At 41.4% G+C, this 20443-nt stretch overlaps 1 protein-coding gene across 2 annotated transcripts in view; it reads right to left on the bottom strand.

Moving 5' to 3' along the window:
* Positions 1-17097: 17097 nt before the first annotated feature.
* Positions 17098-20443, bottom strand: part of CEP97 (centrosomal protein 97) — a 33096-nt gene continuing 29750 nt past the window's right edge. For both annotated transcript variants that reach the window (XM_058661819.1, XM_058661818.1), the window contains exons 10-11: positions 20092-20167; positions 17098-18134 (exon numbers count right to left, since the gene is read on the bottom strand). In XM_058661819.1, the coding sequence (XP_058517802.1) occupies positions 17430-18134; positions 20092-20167 (781 nt within the window). In that variant the 3' untranslated portion in view covers positions 17098-17429. The remainder of the gene's footprint in view (positions 18135-20091; positions 20168-20443) is intronic.

Genomic DNA, 20443 nt, shown 5'->3' with positions numbered 1-20443 from the left:
CAAAAACAAATGGGCCCGGCACAGTAACCTAGTGGCTAAAGTCTCCACTTTGCACATGCCAGGATCCCATATGGGTGCTTGTTCAAGTCCTGCAGCTCCACTTCCCTTCCATCTCCCTGCTTGTGGCCTGGGAAGGCAGTCGAGGATGCCCCAAAGCCTTGGGACTCTGCACCTGCATGGGAGACCCAGAGGAAGCTCCTGGCTCCTGGCTCTGGTTCAGCTCAGCTCCATTTGTTGTGGTCACTTGGGGAGTGAATCATCTCCTTCTCTCTGTATATATCTGCCTTGTCAATAGCAACAAATGTTTAAAAAGAAAGAAGGAAGGAAGGGAGGAAGAAAGAAAGAAAGACAGACAGACAAATGAAAAATGCATAGCCCAATGTCAAAGATCTCTTCTTCAAATTTAACTCTTATCTCAGGTTGTGGGATTTCTTTTTTATATTTTATTTTTAATATTGTTTACATAGTGAGAGGGATGCATACCCATGTGGGCCTCTGATTAGAGTGGGGAGGATCATATATGGAGGAAGGTGGGTGGGACACAGGCTTCAGTCTTCCTTTTTTTCCTCCTGTGTCTGCAGGGTAGAAAAAGGAGAGGGCCACTTCTTTCTGTCAGAGTACATCAGTGTTCGGGGATGGGGGTATTTTTATTTTTTTGATGACGCCCCAGAGACCCTAATGTGAAGAGTGTTCTGAGGATGTTATTTGAGTGGTCTCGATAACCCTAAGATGCTGTCAGTTTCATTGCTACAGGGTTGAGAAAATTTTTCCAATGTCTACTGGTTGACAAAGTCCACTTTAGTGCATCCACAGACCCAGGAACATGCTGCAAAGCTTGGCCAGAATTGTCCAACCTATTCTGCTTTCTAACCTCTGATGAGGCAGTAGACGTCCCCTGCTGGCCTAGATGAGCTGGCTGTCATGTCCCCTGTGTGTACCTGGGCATACTGTCCACTGCAAAAGCATCAGCAACAGAGGAGGTCCAGTCCCAGTTTATAGTATTCCAAGGTTGAACTGTGATTTTCCCTGTGGCCAGGGTCTGAGTCCAGCAGTCCAGTCTAGGGGTTTCCCAGGAAAGCTCACCTAGGGTGACCTGAGACTTGACTCTTCTGTGTACACCAACCAGTGCAGGGTCAGGTTTGGTCTGTCACCTGCACCAGCCAAAGCACACAGTGGTGAATGCAGCTGTCTGATCAGTTCTCCCTCAGCCCCATATGTCACGCAAACTGACAGATGCTGTGGCCCTATCAGCATGCCACAGACCTAGTCCTCATGCATATTAGCAGGTGCTGTGGTCTAATCAGGGCAGCTCCCAATAGCCCCCATCAGGCACACCCCCAGCCCTGCTATGGTCCAGCCTAGTCCAGCCCACGTCCCATCCAATGCTCATGCATACCCACAAGTGCTGATCTTAGCTCAATCCAACCAGCCTCCAGACTTGGCCCTCACAAGTATGCTGACAGGTGCTGCCACCTTGTCCAGGCTGGCCCACCCCCAGCCCTGGTTCTTGTGCTTACCAGTGGTAAGCAAGCCTAGCAGAGAAGTGTTCATAGTTCCCCTGCCAGGTGTGTTGTCAGCCCTGGATCTTGTGCCTGCCAAGGGGTATTGCAGTCCAGCCTGACATGACTCACATCCAGTCCTGGTATTTGCCAGCTAGTGCTGCAGCCTAGCTTGGCTGTACAACATCCATTTTGGCTCTCATGAACACAAGCGGGTACAGCAGCCTAGCCCAGCCTGGCCCGCAACCAGACCAACCCACTCCCCCACCCCCCGCCCCAGTCCCAGCTCTTACACATACCAATGGAAGCAGCAACCCAGTAAGGAAGTCCCTGAACTTCCCCTACGAGGCCTGCTCCCAGGCCTCGGTCTTGCACATGGCAGCAGATGCTGTGGCCCAGTCTGAGATGAACTGCTCCCAGTAATCTTGGCATTCAATAGCAGATGCTACAGCCTGGATCAGCCTGGCCTGTCCCTAGTCCCAGTTCTCACTAGCAGGTGCAGCAGCCTAACCCAGCCTGGCTCAACCCCAGACCTCCTGTGAACTGGTAGGTGTTGCAGTCCAATCCAGCCTGACCTGTACCCTGTCATGAGTATAGCTTGTGCGAGTGTGTGTGTAAACTTACCCTGCCTGACCCACCCTCAGATCCAACTCACACATGTGCCAACATATGCTGCAGCCCAACCTGGTCTAAACTGCTCCTGGCCCTGGCTCTCATGCTCACCAATGGGAGCTGTGCCTAGCAGGGGAGTTCCCCAAGTTTTCTTTCCAGACCTGATCCCAGCAATGAATTTTGCATGTGCCATTGGGTGTTACTACCCAGACTGACATAGCCAGCCCCCAGTCCTGGCATTCACTGGCGGGTACTATGGCTTCAACCAACTGACCCATATCCATTCTGGCTCTCACCAATAGGTACTACAACCTAGGCTAGCCTGGACCACACAGATCCAACTCTCATGTGACCTGGTGGGTGCCATGGCCTAGCCTGGCCTGCCTCACACCTATTCTAGCTCTTGGGAGTCAGCACATGTTGGAGTCTAGCCCAGTTTAATCCACTCCTAGACACAGCCCACAAGCATGCTGGTGGGTGATGCAGCCTTGCTCAGCTTGGTCATCCCACAGCCCCAGCCCTCATATTCACCAATGGGAGCTGTGGCCCAGCAGGGGAGTCCCCATAGTTCCCCTGTCAGACCCATTCCCTGCCCGAGGTCTTATGCGTGCTTTGACCCAGTCTGGCATGGTACACCTATAGCTTTAACTCTCACTAGCAAATGTTGCAGCCCAACCCAGCTGGGCATGGCTCACACTCTGTCTTGGTTCTCATACATGCCAGTGGGTGCTAAGGCCTGGCCCAGTCTGGCCTGGCCTAGACTCTGCCCACACAAATGCTGATCACTGCTACAACGTTGCCTCAGTCTGGCCACCCCCAACTCTGGCTCCCATGCTCCCCAGAGGGAGCTTGGGACTAACAGAGGAGTACACTAATCTCCCTACCAGTCTCATTCCCAGTCCCAGATCTCACATGTTCCAGCCAGGGCAGCAGCCCTGCTTGGCATGATCTGCCCTCAGATTCAACCCTTGCTTGGGCCAACAGATACTGCAGCCTAGCCCCAGCCAGTGTTCTAGCTCCAGCCCCTGCTCCTTTGAGTGTCAGGTGAGTTCTTGTCAGGTATGTTCATGTTCCAACCTGGTTCTGCTCACCACCACCCCAGCTCTCCATGTAAACTGACAGGTATTACAATCTCAGAAGTGAGTCCACAAGTCTTCTATAGAATCTTCCCCCAGATCTGGTTCGCTCACATTCTAGTGGGTGATGTGGGCCAGCCTGACATGACCCACTCCCTGCTCCAACACTCGCAAATGTGTACTGCAGCCTAGCCCAGCCAGGAATGACCCCCAGCCCTGGGTTTTCCATGCACCAGCAGATGGCAGGTGATGCTATTTAGCCCAGTCCATGTCTCCCACATGGGTGAGTACCTTAGCCTGACTCAGACTTGTCCTCTGGTTTCCCCCCTCTACACTATTCCATCTTAGGTTCCTTGCCTACCTCTGAGTACAGTGGCCCAGTCTGTGCAAGATCCCAGCATTCATTCCTTCCCTGTCAAACATGCCCTCAGCCACTATACTCCAATACATACCCTTGAAATCTGCGGCTCCCCCACCTGGGGGCTGGGGTGATATGTCTCAGGCCAGAACATTTATCATGAGGAAAAAAAAAACTGAAAAAGAAGGAGGAAGAAGAGGAGGAGGTGGAGGAGAACGAGGAGAAAGAAGAGGAAGAGAAGGAAGAAGAGGAAAAGGAGGAGAAGAGTAACTGAACCTCTCTGACCATTTAGATGGTATTGTTAGTAAACTGTTTTTAAGCAAAGAAATGTAATTGAGCCTGTTCAGGGTTTTGTGTGTGTGTGTCTGTGGGGGGGGGATTGTTGTTGTTTTCACTTATTTTGGGTCAGCCTGACTAGACTGCAGCCAGGGCTGAGAGTGCAGTGGGCCAGGCTTATACACCAACCAGTGCACTGTAGTCAGGTGTGAGGACCTTCTAGATGGGGTTTCTTGGGGGGATCCCCAACAAAACCACTGCAATTGATTCCCAACCTCAGGGCAAAATCACATTGGCATGTGGTCTGACTCCAGAGTACACGTTGGAGGAGTGGGCTGCCTCAATTGTTGACTCCTGTGCAAAGAAAGAGAACATACCTGGATGTACATGAAATACAAGACAGCCAGCTCATCAAATACAACAAAAGATTTTGAGTACCTCCTTAAAAGGTGGCGGGGAAAGCAAGATGAATAACACTTCAGGCCAGGATTTACAGCAAGCACCTAGGTCTGTGGACACACTGAGGTAAACATGGACAGCAAACAGGCCTTAAAATGGACCTTCTCATCTCTGGTGTAATGAGATCCTACAATTTATCAGAACCATCAAAACTGCTCAAGTAACACCCTCAGAACATTCTTGCCCTCATTGGGTCTCTAATGAAACATCAGATGACTTTCTTCATTCCTGGGCATTCATGTGATCTGACAGCAAGAAGTGGAGCACCCTCTCCACCCCTCGCCCTACATGAACACAGGATAGAGGATGGAAACATTTCTCACTTACCTTCCTTCTGGGCACACAACCCTCTCCATCCTAATTAGAGGCCTGCATGGATCCATAAGCACCTCAACTTTGTGATAAATATTAAAATACACTTTTTAAAGTCTTATTTATTTTGAATGTCTGAGTTACACACTGGGAGAGAAACAGAGTCTTCTATCCTTTGGTTCACCCACCAAGCGGCTAGAGGGCAGGTCTGAGCCAGGCCAAATCCAGGAACCTGGAGTTTCATCTGAGTCTTCCACATGAGTTGCAAAGGCTCAAGTGTGTGGGCCATCTTCTCCTTTTTTCCTGAACCATTAGAAGAAAGCTGGATCAGAAATGGAGCAACTAGACATGAATTGGGTGCCCATAAATAATGTGATAGTTTAAGCCTGTGATGCTGGTATCCCATACAGGCAATAGTTGGAATCCCAAAGGTTCCACTTCTGATCAGGCTTCTTACTGTTGTACCTAGGAAAGCAGTGGTAGATAGCCCAAGTACTTTTGTTCCTGCAACCCACATGATCACATGAAAGACCAGAATGGAAATCCTGGCTTCTGGTTGCAGTCTAATCCTAACCTTAATCCTTTATTTAGATTTCACCAGTTGTTCTGTTAATGTCCTTTTCTGTTCAAATATACCATGATGCATTTAAGCACTTTAATCTCTTTAATCTTTTCCAATCTGTGATGGTTTTTCAGTTTTTCCCTGTTTTTCATGACCTTGGAACTTTTAGAAAGCATTGGCCAGATGTTGTGTAAATTGTCTTTCAGCTTGCATTTGTCTACTATTTATTTACGATTACACCGAATTTTGTATTTGTGAGAATATCAGAATGAAGTGCTCTTCACTTTTATTTGAAAGACTGAGAAGAAACAGAGAAAAAAGACAGATATCCCATTCATTGGTTCACTCTGCAAATGCCCACAATCGTCAAGGCTGTACTAGGCAACAACCAGGAACCTGGAGCTCAAACATGTCTCCCACGTGAGTGGAAGGGAGCCAAGTACTTAAGCCATCATCTACTGTGCACATCAGCAGGAAGTTGGGATAGAAGCAAAGAAGCTAGGATTTTTTTTTTAAAGATTTTATTATTATTGGAAAGCTAGATATGCAGAGAGGAAGAAAGACAGAGAGGAAGATCTTCCGTCCAATGATTCACTCCCCAAGTGAGCCGCAACGGGCCGGTGCGCGCCGATCCGATGCCGGGAACCAGGAACCTCTTCCGGGTCTCCCACGCGGGTGCAGGGTCCCAAAGCTTTGGGCCGTCCTCGACTGCTTTCCCAGGCCACAAACAGGGAGCTGGATGGGAAGTGGAGCTGCTGGGATTAGAACCGGTGCCCATATGGGATCCCGGGGCATTCAAGGCGAGTACTTTAGCCGGTAGGCCACGCCGCCGGGCCCAAAGCTAGGATTTGAACTAGACCCTCTCTCTGATAAGTCCTAAGTGGTGGCTTAACTGCTGCATTGAACAGAAGCTTCAAGCTTTACCTTCTGGAGGGAGGAGTATCAAGAGTTGCAGGTATATGCGCAAATATATTTAGAAGATAAATTGAAGGTATGCAAATATCATCTTTCCTTAAGGTTTTGTTCATTTTATCATTCATTAGCGGATCTCTGCTGCAACAATTTTTAAAATAAAGATGTATTTGAAAGGCAGAGAAGAAGAATGAGAGAGAGGAGAGGCAGAGGGTTCTTGCATCTATTGGTTCACCCCACAAATAGCCACAACTGGGGACACAGCCAGGAGCCAGCAGCTTCATCTAGGTTTCCCCCTTGGATGGTGGGACAAGCACTTGGGCCAATTTCCAGTGCTTTCCCAGGTGTTTTATCAGGAAGCTAAATTGAAAGTGGAGAACTAGGACTCTATTTCCATATGCAATGCCGGCACTGCAGGTGGTGGTTTAATGTGTTAGGCCACACTGTATCCCCTGCAGCAATTATTAATTATGGTTTTCTGACAGTGACATTTCTCTGATTCCTTCTGTGTATTAGGAAATCTGTAAGAGGTTTCCTTTCTCCCCTACATCTTTATTTATTCATTAGTTTATTTACATCATGGAACTCTTGTGGATGTTTATCTTTTTTCTGGGGTTATACCTAAGCTTGTTTTGTTGCTCAGGTTGTTCCCACTTCAGCTATTGGAAGCGCTGCCAGGTTATCTTCAGTGCTTCTGTGTCTTTTTATTACTTACTTTCTGGCATTATCGAATGTTCTGTGCTCATTTTGCTTTTCCCTGCCCCATTCCTGGGATCAACCACTTCTTCAAAGAAATCTGTTATTACCTTTTATTGAAAAATGGTAGAGACCTAGATCTAGGTACTGAATGTATTTGTTGCTAGAGTCATACTCTTTATGTCTTCCAAATGAACAGAGTTGGAAATGACTGTTAGCCCAAGTCTGAACACATGTCTAGTTTATTTCTATAGCTACCTGCATATATAATGAGTTCATATTGTATCTTCTAGTTCTAAACCAGCATCACAGGTTTCACTCCAGCATTTTCCCCTTATCTGTAACATCTCTAACAGCCAGATATATAGACTCTCACAGATTAATGGCATAGTGGAGACTAGCATACTGGGAAGTAAAGTTAATTACAGTATGCATCTCTACTCCTGAGCAAGACTAGGACTCTCATTTTGAAACATGTAAATATACTGGTAATGATGAGACTAGATTTCCTTTTTTCTTTCTTTAAAGCTTTATTATTTATTTTTATTAGAAAGTCAGATTTACAGACAAAAGGAGAGAAAGATCGGAATCATTTAGGAAGATGTGTGAAATTCTTTATTCTTAAGGGTTTTCATGATGACTCTTCTAGAAGTACAAACATGGACACATCGCAAAGCATCCTCTTCATCTTGTTTTTGAGCTTTCTTTGCATGGTTTTTCTCCTGCTTTTCTTTTTTGTTTGTTTTGTTTTCTTTTAATTTATTTATCTGTTTTTTATTTTTTGATGTTTTTTGTTTATGTATCTTTTTTGTTTTATTTTATTTTTTTTGCTTTTCTACTAGTAGTATTGTTGTTCTGCTAACAGCTAATAATTTCATATATAAAAAGGAGATAATTATGTTCCTTCTTGCATTTTCAATCATATATACTTTTAATTTTTGACTTCTTCCTTAAACATCTGATTTTTTACATAAATAACTGATTTTTGCCAACTTCTGACTGAATACTTTTTTTTTAAGATTTATTTATTTTTATTGCAAAGTCAGATATGCAGAGAGGAAAGAGACAGAGAGGAAAATCTTCCTTCCGTTGATTCACTCCCCAAGTAGCCACAACAGCCGGTGCTGCACCGATCCGAAGCCAGGAGCCAGGAACTTCCTCCAGGTCTCCCAAGCAGGTGCAACCCAAGGCTTTGGGCCATCCTTGACTGCTTTCCCAGGCCACAAGCAGGGAGCTGGATGGGAAGCGATGCCACGGGGACACAAACTGGCACCCATATGAGATCCCAGCACATTCAAGGCTAGGACTTTAGCTGCTAGACCACCACACCAGGCCCCTGATTGAATACTCTTACCATATTACTACTCACCTATACCCATGGGTTCTGCTGCAAGCTTTATAACTCTGCTATCTTTTCTTCATTTATCATTTTTCTGTCAAATAAAACTGCATTAAAACAAATTTTACATTCATTGTACTTCTGTATATATATTTTTTTCTGATTGATCTCACTATACTGATCTAGTCATGATTGCATGCACCTAAACCAGTCATTAATCCATCCAATATGGGATCTAGCTACGTAGCTTAGTAGCTAATGTTCTCACCTTGTACATACCGGGATCCCATATGGGAGCTGGTTCTAATCCCGACAGCCCTGCTTCCCATCCATCTCCCTGCTTTGGCCTGGGAAGGCAGTTGAGGACGGCCCAAAGCCTTGGGACCCTGCACCCGTGTGGAAGACCCAGAAGAGCTCCTGGCTTCGGATTGGTTCAGCTCTAGCCGTTGTGGCTACTTGGGGAGTGAATCATCGGACAGAAGATCTTCCTCTCTGTCTCTCCTCCTCTCTGTGTGTATGACTTTGCAATTAAAAAACAAGTAAATCTTTAAAAATAAAATCCATCCAATATGGCTGCTTATTAATAGGAATATTACTGGAAAAATGAAAAGCAATTTTTGTTGATATCTCTGTTGAGTTAAAACATTTGCTGTCTGGCAAAACTGTTGTGTGCTTGTCAGATTATATCCTACTTGCTCATTGCCAAACCTTTCATAGACATGTAAGAACTTCGTGAAAGTTAAACTCTGGAAATTCCCTGCTAAATGGACATCGGGATGGGTACAACTCAATAACACACTCTCTATGGCTTAAGTAGTACAAGTATTAATGACTTGCTTTATAAAAAATATTGTGTCACGTCTGAGTCACAGTGCCTGCTAGCTCTTCCTGATGTCACTTGAGAGGAAAAAGTAGCCCATGAAGGGCCTGGTGGCGTGGCCTAGCGGCCAGGATCCCATATGGGCACCGGTTCTAATCCTGGCTGCTCCACTTCCGATCCAGCTCCCTGCTGTGGCCTGGGAAAGCAGTCGAGGACGGCCCAAAGCTTTGGGACCCTGCACCCGTGTGGGAGACCTGGAGGAGGTTCCTGGTTCCCGGCATCGGATCAGTGCACACTGGCCCATTGCGGCTCACTTGGGGAGTGAATCATCGGATGGAAGATCTTCCTCTCTGTCTCTCCTCCTCTCTGTATATCCTGCTTTCCAATAATAATAAATCTTTAAAAAAAAAAAAAAAGTAGCCCATGAACTGACTTTTTCAAAATTCTCAGGCTGTAGACTCCATTGTTTTTTCTGTACGGGCTCCTTTAATGAGTTCAGTAAAGATTGTTTACTCGCTTTCCATGAGGCACTGATACCCACCGTTGCTTGTCATGGCCCCAGCCGCACATCATTCTACTTCCCCTCTCACTTTCCATAGCTCCCTGCACCAGCTGCCACTGGTCAAAAGTCTCACAAACCTACCCTCACAGTTTCCTAAAATTAAATATTCCTCTATTTTTTTTAGCTGTCCCACTTCTATTTATTTATTCCCCCAAAAAGTGAAAGTACAAGGAGTCATCAACAGGTTCATAGAAACTATGTATTATGAAAAACTTATGCAAGAATTTCAAAAACTTTACCCAAAATAAACTCATACTAATATACTATTACATGTCTGAACAAAACATAGTTGGGGGCATTGAGAAAAATAAGACATCAGTTTGAAAAAGTCCTTTTCAGGGCAAGATGAGGTTTGCTAAAATTATAACCAGCATCAGAGAAATAACAATCTCATTGATGCATTATAAGGTTTGGGGACAATGCCACAAAGAAATCAGCAGTTTTCAAATGTAAAACTTTTTTTTGAAGCTTGGCTTTGTTAAGATTTATTTATTTATTGGAAATGTAGACATATAGAGAGATGGCGAGACAGAGGGAAAGATCTTCCATCCACTGGTTCACTCCCCAAGTGACCACAGTGGCTGAAGCTGAGCCAATCTGAAGCCAGGAGCCAGGAGCTTCTTCCAGGTCTCCCACGTGGATGCAGGGTCCCAAGATGTTGGGCCATCCTCGACTGCTTTCCCAGATCACAAGCAGGGAGCAGGAAGGGAACTGGAGTAGCCAGAGTATGAACCGGCATCCATATGAGATCCCAGCAGTTGCAAGATAAGGATTTAGCTGCTAGGCTATCACACCAGAACCTTAAGATTTATTTTTTATTTGAAAGGTAGATCTACAGAGAGGAGAGGAGAAATGTTTTTCATCTACTGGTTCACTCTCCAAATGGTTGCAAAGTCCAGAGCTGAGCCAACCCAAAGCCAGGAGCCTTCTTTGGGTTTCCCAAGTGGGTGCAGAGACCCAAGGACCTGGACCATTCCCTGATGCCCTCCCAGGCCATTAAACAGGGAGCTGTATTGGAAGTGGAACAGCTTGCACATGAGCCAATGCCCATATGGAATGCTGGCACTTGCAGATGGAGGATTAGCTTGCTCTGCCCCCACACTCAGCCCCAATAACTTGTTTTAAGGAACAAAATGATGTTGAAAATAAAGTCCACAGCAGCAGAAAATCCACACCAAATTGCAAGAAAAAAAAAATATGTTTATGTCCTAATTGAAGAAAACCAACAATTAGCAGCATAAACAATAACCAACAGGATAGTCCAATTGGTTCTGGTTAGACAATAATGACTTAAAATCTAAAGTAGAACAAACTTTTTGCTTTCCAGGTGCCAAAATTGTAGTGCTCAGATCAACTGCAAACAGAGCTTCCAATGGAAATTTTGAACAAATGGGACCAAGATACTGATCACAGAACTGGAACAGGAGGCTCTACCAGTACAACCCTGAATACCAAGCACAGGCAAGGGCTCCCTAGAAGTGAACCAGTCAGCAACAAAGGTGATGGCAACAACTTGGGGGATGTGGGATGAGGAACATATTATTCTGCAAAAGACAAAATGAACATGGTTAAATTCCCAGGACTATCACTTAGCCTTTTTTTCTCTTGAGATTTATTTATTTTTTTTTTTAAAGATTTTATTATTATTGGAAAGACGGATATACAGAGAGGAGGAGAGACAGAGAGGAAGATCTTCTGTCTGATGATTCACTCCCCAAGTGAGCCACAACGGGCCGGTGCTGCGCCAATCCGATGCCGGGAACCAGGAACCTCTTCTGGGTCTCCCATGTGGGTGCAGTGTCCCAATGCATTGGGCTGTCCTCAGCTGCTTTCCCAGGCCACAAGCAGGGAGCTGGATGGGAAGTGGAGCTGCTGGGATTAGAACCGGTGCCCATAAGGGATCCTGGGGCTTTCAAGGCGAGGACTTTAGCCGCTAGGCCATGCCGCCGGGCCCGAGATTTATTTATTTTTAATTGGAAATGCAGTTTTACAAAGAGGAGAGACAGAAAGATCTTCCATTCGCTTGTTCACTCCCCAAGTGCTACAACAGCCAGAGCTGAGCTGATCCGAAGTCAGAAGCCAGGAGCTTCTTCTGGGTCTCCCACCCGGGTGCAGAGTCTCAAGACTGGGTCGTCCTCGACTGCCTTCCCAGGCCACAGCAGGGAGCTGGATGGGAAGCAGGACACCTAGGACATGAACCAGTGTCCATATAGGACCCTGGGTTTGCAAGGCAAGGAATTTAGCCACTAGGCTACAATATCAAGCCCTGTCTTTTATTCTTTAGAGATAGATCATCACTTACAAAGTAGTCTTGAACTTGATGGCATTTATGTTGAGAAATAAAGTCTATTTTTAAAATCTTTTCATTTCGGGCCCTAGTGGCTAAAGTCCTCGCCTTGAAAGCCCTGGGATCCCATATGGGCACCGGTTCTAATCCCAGCAGCTCCACTTCCCATCCAGCTCCCTGCTTGTGGCCTGGGAAAGCAGTCGAGGATGGCCCAATGCTTTGGGACCAAAGCACCCGCGTGGGAGACCCGGAAGAGGTTCCAGGTTCCCGGCATCGGATTGGCGCACACCGGCCCGTTGCAGCTCACTTGGGGAGTGAAACATCGGAAGGAATATCTTCCTCTCTGTCTCTCCTCCTCTCTGTATATCTGGCTTTCCAATAACAATAAAATCTAAAAAAAAAAAAAAAAAATCTTTTCATTTCACTTTCCATACACTTTCTGAAACCCCTTTTATGTTTGTACAAAGACATACCCCCAAATGTTCATAAGCAGCTTCATTTCCAACAGTCCAAAAACAGGAAACACCCCAAATATCCAACAGCAGATTATAGATAACAAATTAAGGCAAATATATACAATGGAATTCTACTCCACAATAAAAAAGAATCAGCTGAGTCTCAAAATGATTGAGTAGAAGAAACCAGAAAAAAAAGAGAGAAATCCTATAAAGGGCATGAGTAATCTTCTGAGCATAATGAATATACATACTGACTCTTATGACGACTTCAGGGGCACATACATATGCCAAAAAATATCAAATCGTCCATTTTAAATATGTGCAGTTGACGGCATATAAATGATATCTCAACAAGGACAAGGTTTATGGGATATATATCTCCTGTCTCATGATTCTTTGTTAATCATGATTCCCAGCACAGTGTGTCCACCTGCACCTGAGGGATCAGAGCTACTCTTCTTCACCCAGACAATTCTGGCAAGTGTCCTAGAGATAATGAAACTCAATAAGCATTTCTGTTACTACATACCCATTTCATAAGGCTACAACCATTCTATTACAATTTCACTTAATTCAATGAAAGTCTTAACATTCCTTAAGACAGTTTTGTCTGAAACTGGTTCTTAAGTTTATCTACCCCTTAACAGCGAGAACACAGTATAATAATCATACTAATAATCACTAAAATAAATAGGTGAAGCACTCAAACGTATAAACTTTTTATTTAAAATTGGAGAATCAAAACAAACTGAGTAAGTATAAAATATTAAGCCTTCATAAAACATACCATACCCACGTCAAATCATCTACTTTTTCCACAAGAAAATTAAAAACAAACCTGTAATGCAAGTTACTTTTACATTTTTATGGACACCATTAAGACTATTACAAAACACTCAAATGAACTTGAAAATGAACAAAACCATTACAGAACAATTCCTGCTACTCACTAAAACCAATAAAGGAATTCAGACTCACTTAATTTTAAAGAAAATTATTTCTCATAGCAGCTGTGAGGACTGTTTACTTGACTTTTAATTTTAATATGGCACATTAGACTTAAATCTGTGACAGCAATATCACCAAAAATGTTTACAGTGTTCCTCACAGGCCTTTTCTGCTTCAGGTCATGAATGAGAGTATCATACATTTAGGATTTTAAACACTGCAGTATGACAAATATCTTCTAATAAAAAATATGACAAAAATATATATTAAACATTAAGTCCCTTTTCTAATTTTGAATGGGGAAGTTATCAGCTCATTCATTTTTTATTATGTCCTAATTGTACAGGGGAAGGGAAGAAGGGTTAAATTTTATATTAATGTTATAAATCCAATTCTAAGATTTTGCAGAAAAAAAGTATAAAAGGAGACAATGTAATATCTTAAGCTCCATTTTCCTCAAAATATTGATTAAAAGTGAAACTAGATTTGTCCTAGGTGGATAAAAGGAAAATAAATTATGGTATGTTAAATTTTAAAATATTCCAAAAGAAATGAAAGCACACACTCAAGAATGGCACCCATATTATCCAAAATAAAATTATTTACATATATACAAATAATTGTGCAGCTAAGTAAATGAGCATTTTCCTAAACCATGCATATTGTGAGGTCTCTTAAACTTATAAAACCAAACTAAGTTATGTACTATCAACTCTCATGGTTAGAACTTCACTCATCATAGGAAGAGTTAAACATTTATCTTTTGCCTTCTAAAACTGAAGATAAAGTATAATGAAACTCAGAATCTTACTAGAAAATTTTACATGTCTCAGCAGCCTGTCATACTGCCTCATCAAATAAATGAACTCTAAGATGCAGTTATTCTCCACAATTTTTATTTTTGCTTTTGCTCTTTAAAGTCATTTTAATAGCATCTAATTTCCTGAAAAGATTCACTCAGAATTCTGAAAAATTTTTCTATGAACAACTCTACTTGGTGCAGGATTATACTTCTTAGAGCTGCATTTTCTCTTAAAAATGCATGAAAAACATGCACTGAATCAGTTAACTATAAAGGCTGATGCAGAGAGTAGAACATCATTTTGAAATACAGGAACATGGGCCCGGTGGCGTGGCCTAGCGGCTAAAGTCCTCGCCTTCAAGGCCCCGGGATCCCATATGGGCACCGGTTCTAATCCCGGCAGCTCCACTTCCCATCCAGCTCCCTGCTTGTGGCCTGGGAAAGCAGTTGAGGACGGCCCAATGCATTGGGACCCTGCACCCGTGTGGGAGACCCGGAAGAGGTTCCAGGTTCCCGACTTCGGATCGGCGCGCACCGGCCCGTTGCGGCTCACTTGGGGAGTGAATCATTGGATGGAAGATCTTCCTCTCTGTCTCTCCTCCTCTGTGTATATCTGGCTGTAATAAAATGAATAAATCTTTAAAAAAAAGACCTTAGCCACTAGGCGTGGCCTAGTGGCTAAGGTCCTCGCCTTGATCCCATATGGCCGCTGGTTCTAATCCCAGCAGTTCCACTTCCTCTCTGTCTCTCCTCCTCTCAGTATATCTGACTTCCTAATAAAAATAAAATAAATCTTAAAAAAAAAAAAAAAAAAAAAGAAAGAAATACAGGAACAAGTTTTCATAGTTTATTTACCACTAACTTAAATAAATCAATTAACTTATCTGATTTGGCTTCATCTTTTACAACAGATTAGATTATTTCCCTAAATTTTCTTCTACCTATCACATGGTATGATTTTGTGCTTCTGCATGAATTTCTTATTGATAAACTGTATCTTCCATAAATCAAGAAAACAGATAAGATTTGAAATGGCACAGCTGAACTAAACTTCTCCCTGTTAGAAAAACACAAAGACCATGTTTAAAATTCAGCTTCCCAAACCACCTCTTCCTAATCCAGAGGAATCAACAGCCCAGAGTTAAAACCAAAACTCCTAGGTATTTAAATTACTTTGAAATTACATTGTACATACCTTAAAATATATTAAGTCTATGCCACTGCTTTCCTACAAAGATTTACATCATTTTCATTCTGTCTACACTCGAAATTATCTGCACAAGAGAGGCAGTTACTTAATATTCTTACATTTGTTTTCCAACAAAGATTTACATTATTTTCGTTGTATCTACATTTAAGATAACCTGCACAGTGAAGAGGAGGTTACTTAATATTCTTACATTTTGAAACACTAGTAAAAGTTAAACATAGATGAGGAACAGAATTTTAATAACTCATTCATGTTTTGCCAAATTTTTATGACGGTATGCTTAACCCTGTTTATGACTTAGGAAACAAGGCAAAGGTAAAAGGAAATCCTGATAACAAATGTTGATGAGCAAATTAATTTAGTTATGTTTTGGCATTACTTCAAAAAAAGAGAGGAAAAATGTTAGCAGAAATTTATTTAGGTAATACTGAACCAGACATTTCAGCAGTTTTCATGAAAAATCAATTATTATGAAGTATTATTTTGGTACTAGTGCAGTGCAAATTGGTTTGTCTTTGTTTAACTACAGGCAGCAAATTAGGCACTTAACTGTAAAATAGAAAAATAGGGTATTCAAAATCATTCATAAAAGATATTAGCAGTATTCAAAAACTAAAAAAAATTCAGTTTTAATTTAACATGCATTCAGTGTTATACGTACTTCACTGGAGAAAATACTTTTAAAGGTAAGACTGTTGTTTGGTTTGTAAGAGACAGAAAACATTCCCTTTTCATGGAATTCTAGATTTCTGAGAATGAAATCCAAGTCTTTTGACCTGAGTGCTACATATTTATAAACCAAGAAAAACACACCTTATCATACTGGAGAAAGGTTTATAACCATCAATGAAGTGTACCACATAATCCTCAACTTTATCCCAAAGGATCAGAAGTTTTTATGTTTTATGACTTTACCGAAAAGGATTTAATGATTATAACAGAATAATAAAAACTTATTTAGCACCTAAATTTGGAGAACACTGAAGTATTGCTACAGTTTTAAATAGCTATATATCCATAGGTTAGGGAAAATCAGGTATCTGTTATTCAATGACATTGTAACATTCTCAAAGATCAAAATGCCAACCTACAAAAATTATCTTTGATTTACAAGCACCTTTACCTAGAACATTCAAACACAATCTATTTTTTTAAGTTACACATTCTTTTTAACAAGAAAAGTGAGGTTTATTTTTCTCTTAACTACAATCAAATAGCCTTTCAAATGTGGCACTATTTCAGAGAGTAAACACAAAACAATTCTTTAAGCCAAAAGTCACTAATATTCTACCACATGTAATATTGTAAATATTCTCTCTTGTGAGGCACAGGTCAAAAGAGAAGTGACTGATCACGGACCCTTTGCTGAAATATATAAGCAGGAACAGAGAAGATGAGCTTGTGTTAATTTTTGACCATATATTGGCACATAAATGCTTATCTGTAGGGTAAAAGCATTGATAAAAAAGATAATTGTTACACCAGGAGATCATTCTAGCTAATGCAATATAAATAACTCCTTTCTTTTTATCAAAGACAAATGTGCTTTTGTTGCCTAAATAAGCTTGATTATAATCCTGGATGGAACATTTTATTTTAAATGTTAAAACTAATGTACAACATTAAGTTTTCTATGAACCAATTTAGTCATCTCCACTGAGGAACCCTTACCTTTTCTTCCTAAATTTGGTTAAAAGGCTTTCTTTCCCTCAGAAAGGAAAAAAAAAAAAAAAAGGCTTTATAAAAACATATTCTCATGCTATGAAATGGGTAAATTTCAGTAGTTCACAATCCTCTTACTTCTTGTTTGTATTCACTTTAACACATGCACTCCTTGCTACATAATTAATCCCTTCAGATTAAAAAAAATCAAAATCCTCTTACTTACACCGTTAAGGTAAAATTTTCTGTTCTCTTTCAAATAATTGATTTTATTCTTGAAAGGAAATAAGTACATGAAAAGACACAGAAACATTTGCATAACTGTTAAGAAATAAAGTGCATATAGCTTTAAATATAAATATTGTTTGGTATGTTACAGCCAAGTAAAAAGCTAGCAAAATCAAAACAAGACTCAGCTTACTACCTAGAATCTGAAAAATATGGGACAAGAATATAAATTCAATATAAATAGTAACAAAGTTGGGAGAAGTATTACCTTTCGGAAAAAAAAAAAAAAAAGAGTAACTAAAATGCTCTTAGAAGTTAAGGGCATTTCTGCTCCTCAAGAGATCAGGCATGCTAAACAGCAGCACCAACATGCAAAACCTGAAATGCGGAATCACACTCTGGCTGCTGCCCTTGAACTTCTGCATTTGATTTACAATTCTCTGGTGTCTGACTGATTCCATCTCGTACAGTAGGAGACAGTCGGCGAGCCCCACGTTCAGAAGCACTATCAGACAAGGTATCTAATTTTTCCTGAGAATAAGCAATGTGAAGCTTCCTGTCTCTCACGTCTTCATCACCATTTGTCCTCTCATCAGCTTCTTCCAGTTGCTGAACTGAAGTTAAATACTCTTCAAGCAGACTATTATCCTGCTCGTTGTTAGAGTTCTCCTTATTCCATTCACCATGTTCTTCACAGCCATTCTCTAAGTCTGATTCTTTGCCGTATTTGACTGTGTCAATGGACTGTTCCGTTATGGAACTTTCACTGCCTTCTGTGGAACTTTTTTCAAAATCCAAAGAATTCTGTAAACATTGAGCTGGTTCTGTTAAAGAAGAATGAAAACCAGAGTCTGGGAATTCTAGTAAAGACTTCTCTTGTGGAACTTCATCAGAAGCAATGAGGCAATCAGAATTTTGATCAGAAGATGGCTCCTGCCCTTCCGTGGGTAATGGAGATTTAGATGGCACGAGGGTACTGGAGATAGGAGGTATATCCACATGGCAGGAATTTAGATGCTGGTCCACTGTCTGTTGCCAAACTTGTAGAGATCTTACCTATAGGTCAGGGGATACAGTTTCATTATAAAATAAAAACCATAACTGTCTTACAAATGTCCTTTTGAACTTTTCCCCAGAAGTCATGAAGTTGGTAAATGGCAGGACTGGAGTTAGGAACTTCCAGATTCCCGTTCTGCTTTCCAGGGCAGCCTGCCCTAAACCAGTGTGGTGGTCTGTACCCTTGGTAACACAAAGCCCCCTCACAAGAGTGGGGAAGGGTCAAAGCAGTTCTCCTGCTTGTAGTAGAAAAAAAAATCCAAAATACAAACAAACATGTCTAGCTAACTACAGGGTCAATTATATTCGGCACATAATGAACTCTATTCAATAAGAAAGATTAGAGTGATTAATATAGATAGGTCCTGTAAAAATAAGTCTCATTTTAGAGACATTCATGTAGAGATAAGTTTTCAAGAATGATCTAAGAATATGCTACACAACTATGTATAATATCTAAAAATATATCATTCATATTAATATATTTATATTTTCTAAGTATAACAAATTTATCAAAAATTAACTGTAAATAAGAAAGCAACATACAGGATTTTTAGTTTCCAATTGATCATTATCCAAGATAATCCCTGACAACAGCTTGATATGTATCCTTCTAAACTCCTTTCTACGTATTTTCAAATACATCGAGTGTTTAAAATCAAGTAGAACTGGAAGTTCTGCATCCTGGTGTTTTTCATTAGGCAGTGTAATTTTGGAGATCTTTGCATGTTGATCTACACTCTAACATTATTTTTAACTGCTCCCTACTGCTATTATTCTATAACTTACCATTTTCTTACTGACAATAATTACAAAATCTTAAAAATCCAACAGTTTTTAACTTTATAGGTCAAATCCTATTATAACAAATTCCTCAATAAAAATGTTTCCATGGGTGGGTGTTTGCAAGATCACCAGGTATACTTGCATCCCCTATTGGAGTTCCAGCTTCCTGCTGGTATACCACTTTGGAAGCAGCAGGCGATGGTTCCAGTACGTCAGTACCTGCCATGTGGGAGACCCAGGTTGAGTTCTAGACTCCTAGCTTTAGCCTGACCCAACTGCATCTTTTTGCAGGTATCTGGGGAGTGAATCAGCAAGTAAAGGATCGCTCCTTATGTCTGTCCTTTAAACAAATGAAAATAAATATATAACAATTTTAAGCTACATTTCCAAGGGGTGGTTGTTTGGTAACAATTAAAATGCCATTGGGATGCCTGCATCCTGTTTCAAAATGCCTGGGCTCAGGTCCTGATTCTACTTCCGATTCAGCTTCCTATTGCACACCCTGGGAGGCTACAGGCTCTGGCTCAAGTCCTTGAGTGATTGTCATCCAAGAAACATGAACTGAATTTCAGGATTCCATCTAACACAGCCCCATTTATTGCAGATATCTGGAGAAAGAATGAGCAGATGGAATATGTCTGTGTTTCTTTCTCAAATACATAGGTAAAAATTTTAAATATATATATATATATGCCCACTAAACTATCATTACAAAGTATCTGATATAATTCTAAAAAAAGCCAATCACCTAAACTGTCCCAAAAGTACTGTATCAAACTTATTCTCCTAGTCATGCAATTTTTAGGACTTGAATATTGTGTCATCATATATCACATCAGTCACTTTTCATCCAGATTTCCCAAAAAATATAGTTACATAAGCTTAAAAATTGGATTATTAACATTTATTTGAAAGCCATGGTAACATTTTTCTTTTTTATTATTTTTGTTTTTAATTTTGAATTTTATGATACAATCTGGGATATTCCCACACATTCTCACCCCCTGACTGATTTTCCCCATATTGCACAGTAACATGTTTCAATTAAACCATTTTCCAATATCCACAATATTGAGAAAGGTGCTTTAATATACTCAGCTACTCTGTGATTATCTCAATGAATCTGAAATTTTTCTTTGTACATTAGATAAATTAGCAGGATTAAGTTTACCTGGTTCCAAAGGAATTTAACTGCTTCTTCTTGTACAATGTTTTTAATACGTTCTTCATCTCTTTCTTTTCTTAACCTAAAATAATTCAAAACATATTACTGACTGACAAGGAAAGGTGATTTGACTTACAATTCCTGTTAAAACTACCTAATGCGGGCCTGGCGGTGTGGCCTAGCGGCTAAAGTCCTCGCCTTGAAAGCGCCGGGATCCCATATGGGCGCCGGTTCTAGTCCCAGCAGCTCCACTTCCCATCCAGCTCCCTGCCTGTGGCCTGGGAAAGCAGTCGAGGACGGCCCAAAGCACCCACGTGGGAGACCCGGAAGAGGTTCCTGGCCCTGGCATCGGATTGGC

This window comes from Ochotona princeps, chromosome 3, assembly GCF_030435755.1.
Source record: "Ochotona princeps isolate mOchPri1 chromosome 3, mOchPri1.hap1, whole genome shotgun sequence".
NCBI lineage: Eukaryota > Metazoa > Chordata > Mammalia > Lagomorpha > Ochotonidae > Ochotona > Ochotona princeps.
The sequence above is the reverse complement of the archived record's forward strand: the minus strand, read 5'-3'. Positions and strand labels throughout refer to the sequence as shown.